Source organism: Chanodichthys erythropterus, chromosome 15 (genome assembly GCF_024489055.1).
Source record: "Chanodichthys erythropterus isolate Z2021 chromosome 15, ASM2448905v1, whole genome shotgun sequence".
In the NCBI taxonomy this organism is placed as follows: Eukaryota; Metazoa; Chordata; class Actinopteri; order Cypriniformes; family Xenocyprididae; genus Chanodichthys; species Chanodichthys erythropterus.
Genome location: NC_090235.1, coordinates 29,043,837 through 29,050,800, shown reverse-complemented (window position 1 = coordinate 29,050,800; position 6,964 = coordinate 29,043,837). Strand labels below are relative to the sequence as shown.

Below are 6,964 nucleotides of genomic sequence, written 5' to 3'. Positions count from 1 at the left end.
TTGTTATCTGGACCTTTAAATCTGATCCTGTGACGTCAGCGTCACCGGTGTTTAAAACAACGTGCAACTGAGCCACCGTTTGTTATGATTTTTTTTCAATTTCAGCTATAACGCTGTACCACACCGAATCTGTGTCATACATCACTTTTTGCTGTTTGTATTGTTGTTTGTATGAAAGACAAACAGAAACCAGGAAGGGACGTTTTCCTCCAGTTAATGGACGATTTTCGTGATGAACGGATGACCCGCAGCGGGACTGCAGCTTTCTCTTTGCTGGACACTCATCATGTCATTTACACAGTTTGGCTATTCATATCCTGCAGCACCACAGGTAACTCTTTTAAACACTTCCACACTTCACTTTACAGTGCCAAAACTTGTCACAAGTGCTGGATGTTAATGATTAATTGAATGCACCAATTAATTAAATGTAATTGAGTGGCTCTTCAGGGGAAATGGATGACAAGACTCCAGGATGATTTTAAAGAAATTATGGAATCGTATTTTTTTCTTCTTCTTAAGATTAGATTATAATACCTTTAAACCTGTATCTTTTTTTTTTTTTTTTTTTTTTTTTTTTTTTTTAATACTCAATAATGAGTGTTGCAAGGTTACACCTGCTAATATCTCCATTTTGGGCTTGTCCCTCACGCAGATCTTTGAACTTTGCCTTTATAATGAATTTATAAAAAACTGCTCAAATTCAGAGAATTTCTTCCTTTGAACTATATATAATTTTATATTTATTCTTGAATTTATATTTCATGATTTTTCAAATGATCACATGAAAATGAGATGTGACAGGGAGAAAACAGCACAATGACAGATATGAAGATAATAAATATAATTCATTTTAAGATTGATTGAAAGATTGAAGATCTAAAAGTAGTTTTAGTAGATATCATTATCAAACTTATCAGTAATGTACACTCTTAAAATAAAGGTTCCAAAAGGTTTTTTTTTTTTGAAGTGATGCCATAAAATAACAATTTTTGGTTCTCCAAAGTAACTTACCATAAACAGTTCTTAAAAGAAGAACATATTAATAATCTAAAAAACCTTTTATAGGACTTTTGTGCAATGGAAAGTTTCTGTAGATGTTAAAAGTTCTTCATGTAACCATCACAATTTTTAAGAGTGCATTTGACATTTTAATCATTAATCTTTTCACATTGATTTTTTTTTTAAATAAATTTATTAGGTAATTTACTGTTAGCTAACATGTTGTATATTGTTTACTAACATAGTATATATAAGTGACAATCTCACATGATTTAAAATCCATAAGGCCATGATCATATTATACCAGGACTTGTGTTAAATGTTTGAAGATAAAATAAACATGTATTGCAGAAGTATCTTTTTCTAAGATTTCATGTAGTCAGAAGTGAAGAATCACCCAACTGCATATCGTGAAACCAAAAACAAATGTTTAGTTTTACTTTTCTTACACAAGTATAAATGTATAACAGTGGAAACTAAAGTTACTCATTTAAAGTCATTAATAATCTAAAGGCTGTGTAAAGTGTTTTATATTTTTCAAGGACATGATCTAGCCTGTTTGTCCTTTTGTTGACAGCTTTTAATGACTTCGAACACTCTGAGCACCTGCTATGAGTCTAATGGTTCTCTGCTGGACACTGCAGTGGCAACTTCTCCTCAAAACTCGCTTTATTGCCCGGTATATGAAAGTAGGCTTGTGGCCTCCAGCCGGCATGACTTGATCCCTACTGCTGTCTATGGCAACTCCTGTTCAAAGAGTCACAGTTATGATACCTACGGCACTTATGGTCCAGATTCAACCTCATGCTATCCTCTGGTACGCATTTCATTTGTTCATTTCAATAACAATAGAGGTTAATGTTACCTAGAAAGTTTTTTGAATCATCACTCTTTTGTGATTATTTACATTTTCCTTTATATTAGGGTAAACTCAGTGAGAAAGATGGTGTGGAAACAGGACATTCAAGAGTTAGCCAAAGCTCTGCATATTACCATTATGACTACCCAATTGGACAGTACCACTATGACAGATATGGGTAAGAATGATCACCTCCTTTTTGTTATTCTAGTGAAATTTGGTTGCATCAATGGGCTTTTTGCAGAATTTTCAAATACAGCTATTGTGCATCCAAATAGACTACTTGTCATGTTATTTAGATATGGATCTGTAGATGTGGGCACAAGAAGAAAAAATGCTACCAGAGAGACCACCAGCACACTGAAAGCATGGCTGCAAGAACATAAAAAGAACCCGTATCCCACCAAGGGTGAGAAGATCATGCTGGCCATCATCACTAAGATGACCCTTACGCAGGTGTCCACCTGGTTTGCCAACGCACGCCGGAGACTCAAGAAGGAAAATAAGATGACGTGGTCACCGCGCAACAAGACCTCAGATGAGAAAGAGGTTGACGACCAAGAAGATATAGACGAATCCCAGGGAGAGCTAATAAAAACTGAAAGAGATTTTAATGGTTTGTTGAAAGCTTTTTTTTTGGATGTTGTTATTGTTTTGAAAAGCAAATATTGCACGTTTCCTATTCATTGTAGCGATAAAGTTAGGTAATCTTTGGTAGTTTTAATTAAAAACCATGTATTTGTAATTGATATCTAGATCAGTCAATTGGTTACACAACTTCAGTGAGCATCTTTTTAGTGAAAATATACCTACAGACTTTTAAGCCTACACCTACTACCCAGAATTTACACGCTGCAGTTACAGTTTGACATTTAACATTATTTTCAGTGTTTTTATAACCTGCTTAAATATTTGTTTTATAACTCCAGACAACCAAGGAAAGGATGAGACGGATCAACTTCACAGCGATCTGGACGATTTCGATCTAGTGGAATCGGATGCCTCTGAGTGCGAATCGAAACCATCCTTTGTTATGCGCGTTTGCTCCGAGACCAGCGAATGTCCAGATAACCACTTTAAAGAAACCATTACTGAGCTCCCTACAGGTGTCCATGAATTTAGTGAAGACCGCTTAAGTTCAACTGCTGAAGACAACCAAATGGCAAAGTTCTACCTTCAACAAGGCCAAAAGACCATTGAGACCAAGCCAAAAATCTGGTCTCTTGCACAGACTGCTACGTCATTAAACCAAGCCGATTACTCATCATGCATGCATAAAGGAACGTCATGCTCTTCTTCAAACTGTGACTCGGACTTAAAAAGGAAACAAGAGTCTCCAGTGGCCACTCTGAGAAACTGGGTTGACGGTGTGTTTCATGATCCTTTATTCAGGCACACCAACTTCAACCAAACTTTCAGCAACTCTACAGAGTTATGGACTGAAGCCATTTCCTCACAGAATACCTACCATGAACACTCAGAACCTATTACTTCCTCTCAGCAACTGTGACAGTGTTTTTTTTGTTTTGTTTTTTTTTTATACTATTTTTTTTGTCGCACCATCACAAAAATCTACACGCAAGGCTTGGAATCTAATTGTGCTAATGTCTTATTTATTAGTTTAATTCTGTGAGCTGTTGTCATATAAGACCTCCTGAAAGTCTGATGAACTTTATGTATTAGGACTTACCAACACCACAATGTAGATTTAGGAAGATTGGCACCTTTTTACTTAAAAAAAAAAAAATCTGATTCTGTCTTTGTAAAAGAAAGTGATCACTGCTGTATAATAGCATAGTACACAATTTTCCCTCAATCTGAAATCTCAGTTGTTCATCTGGCATTTCTCAGAAATAAAGTCATTTTGTGAAGAAGAAAAAAAAAAAGGATGTTCGCTCTCCGTGGTGCTGAAATTCTCCCAAGTGCATGTTGGTCACTAAAGTTGTTTTATTCCGTTGTATTTATTGTTTGATATTTTTCCCAGTAGAAATGCACAAGGTGATTTTACATACATCAATAATTTGAACCCTTCCACACAGGGCCCTACTGCTAAACTGTTAACTCAATGGTACTTCTAAAGTTCGTAGGCAACCATTGTTTTTCATTAAGTGACTGATTTTAACATTTATTGCATAAAACTAATTAATACTATAATTAGTATTTTTGTTGTCTGGTACTTTCATTATTATTTTTAATTACCAGTAATTAAGTAGTGACCAGTAGCTTTTGTCATATCTATAGCTATTTATGAGACATCTATACTAAAGGCTGTCTTCAACTATTCATTGAATACTACAATAAAACTAGAATGGACACTAGTAACTATTTGCAGAACAGTAGGCCTAAATAAAAAAATACTATTAGTTCTGGGTGATTCCATCGAAGTTGCTGTGCAACAACGCCAGTGTACTCACCACACACCAGCTATAGGTGGAGAGGAGAGAGAGTGATTAAGCCAATTCAGTGGATGGGGATTAAAGGGTTAGTTCACCCAAAAATGAAAATAATGCAATTTATTACTCACCCTCATGCTGTTCTACACCCGTAAGACCTTCGTTCATCTTCAAACCAAAATTAAGATATTTTTGTTGAAAACCGATTGCTCAGTGAGGCCTGCATAGCCAGCAATGGCATTTCCGCTCTCAAAATCCATTAATGTACTAAAAACATATCTAAATCAGTTCATGTGAGTAGATTGATTCAATATTAATATTATAAAGCTACGAGAATACTTTTGGCGTGCCAAAAAAAAACGACTTATGGCCAATTTCAAAACACTGCTTCATGAAGCTTCGGAGCGTTATGAATCTTTTGTGTCAAATCAAAGTCACGTGATTTCAGCAGTTTGGTGGTTTGACACACGATCTGATTCATAACGCTCTGAACATTAATGAAGCAGTGTTTTGAAATTACTATATAAATCCTTATTTAGTTTTTTTGGAGCACCCAAAATATTCTCGTCGCTTTATAATATTAATATTGAACCACTGTACTCACATGAACTGATTTAAATATGTTTTTAGTACATTAATGGATCTTGAGAGAGAAAATGTCATTGCTGGCTATGCAGGCCTCACGGAGCCATCGGATTTCAACAAAAATATCTTAATTTGTGTTCCGAAGATGAACAAAGGTCTTACGGGTGTGGAACGGCATAAGGGTGAGTAATAAATTACTTTTTTTTTTTTTTTTCATTTTTGGGTGAACTAACCCTTTAAAAGGAGGCCATGATTGATAAGGGCCAATGGAGGGAATTTAGCCAGGGGTTACACCTCTACTCTTTTTATAAGAATTGCCATGGGATTTTTAAAGACTACAGAGAGTCCTAAGGATGGTGCTTTTTATAGTATAGTGTCCCTCCATACTGGGGCATTAGGACCCACAGAGATCACAGGGTAAGCACCCCCTGCTGGCCTCACTAACACCTCTTCCAGCAGCAGCCTAGTTTTTCCCAGGAGGTCTCCCATCCAGCTATTGACTATAGGCTCAACTTAACTTCAGTGGGCAACCAGTCTTGAGCTACAGGGGGGTATGGCTGTGGCAAGTAAAACTGGAACAGGTACCAGAAACAACTGGAATACACACTACAAACTGAATAGCTGATATCTGACACACAGATCGCCTTACAATTCAAATTTGCAGTGGAATAACAACTTGCCACTGCTTGGAAAATGATTATACATCGGGAAAGTAGTATTTACTATGAAGAGCTGCTTGTGAAATTGGGAAAGATATGGTCAATATGGGTTACTTGGTAGTGATCAAAAGCTACTATAGCAGAAAAAAAAGTTCAAATGGCTTGCCATAATGTCAAAAAGGAACTGGTGCCATTTAGAGCCACTTAAGATATGTGCACCCCCCACCCCCTCCCCCTGTGAAACTAGATCCTAACTTTTTAAAAACAACTAGGAAGAAAGACAAATGGTGTTTGACAGCCTAATCCTAAACCCTGGTGAGAGAGGTGAAGTAACTTATGATTTAACAAATCTTGAATGAAGTAGACAGATTGGCCTCTCACTCTTTTCATCTACGATCATTTAAAATCCCCATGGTCCAGATAATTGGCACAGGCATGGATGTCACACCATCATTAAATGTATCAGGCTGAAGATTTTTAAAATCGACTTAGATATTTGTGCGAAACTGTCCGCTTGTTATATATATATATATATATATATATATATATATATATATATATATATATATTAAAGCATGCAATTTTTTATCGTTAAGCAAAATAAACCATCCATATTTTGTAGAAATCTCTATATAAATTTGCATAAAAGTTTTGGTGATCGCTCATTGTGTGTTAATTGCACGCTTGAAGCTTGCCCTAGATTTATTTATTTATTTGTTCAATCTTTCCAGTTTGAAGCTCGGGATGATGATGATAAAGTATTCATTAGAACAGAGGAGAAACCTGCCACAACCTTGTATGGGATTAACGATTTTAAACTGAATTATTCAGGATGAATTCATCCGAGAATTCCTTTCTTTTTCAGCTTTATAAATAACTTACATATATGGTAATAAATAATGACATCCAGGCATTCAGAAAAGAAAGTTGGTGCACACTAAAGAAATAGGAAATCCCATTTTCGTATTTAAAGTTAAAACAAACTCAGTTAGCCTGTTCGAGAGATATTACAATTTTTTGGTGTATATTTGGCAATAACCACTTTATCCCGTAGGAATTGTTGTATTAATTGTAGTTGTTTTATGATCTCAATCAAAATCAAATTAGAATGTTATCACACTTTTTGAAGGAAAAAAAAAAAATAAAAACCTTAAACTTTCTCAATCTAAGTTAATCTAATTATTTCAAATGTAAATGTTCGTTTTTGCTGCATTAAAGGTGCCCTAGAACTTTTTAAAAAAAGATGTAATATAAGTCTAAGGTATCCCCTGAATGTGTCTTTGAAGTTTCAGCTCAAAATACCCCATAGATTTTTTTTTATTCATTTTTTTAACTGCCTATTTTGGGGCACCATTATAAACGAGCCGATTCAGGCTGCTGCCCCTTTAATTCTCCTGCTCCACACCCACGGAGCTCACGCTTACCTTGAACAGTGCAAAAACAAAGTTTACACAACTAATATAACC

At 35.5% G+C, this 6,964-nt stretch overlaps 1 protein-coding gene across 1 annotated transcript; it reads left to right on the top strand.

The window, feature by feature from the left end:
• The first annotated feature begins 286 nt into the window (after positions 1–286).
• Positions 287–3,371, top strand: irx4b (iroquois homeobox 4b). The gene is made up of 5 exons (XM_067410986.1): positions 287–331; positions 1,580–1,819; positions 1,927–2,039; positions 2,161–2,477; positions 2,791–3,371. Exons 1-5 carry the CDS (start codon positions 287–289, stop codon positions 3,369–3,371), a joined length of 1,296 nt encoding a protein of 431 aa, XP_067267087.1.
• Positions 3,372–6,964: the final 3,593 nt, after the last annotated feature.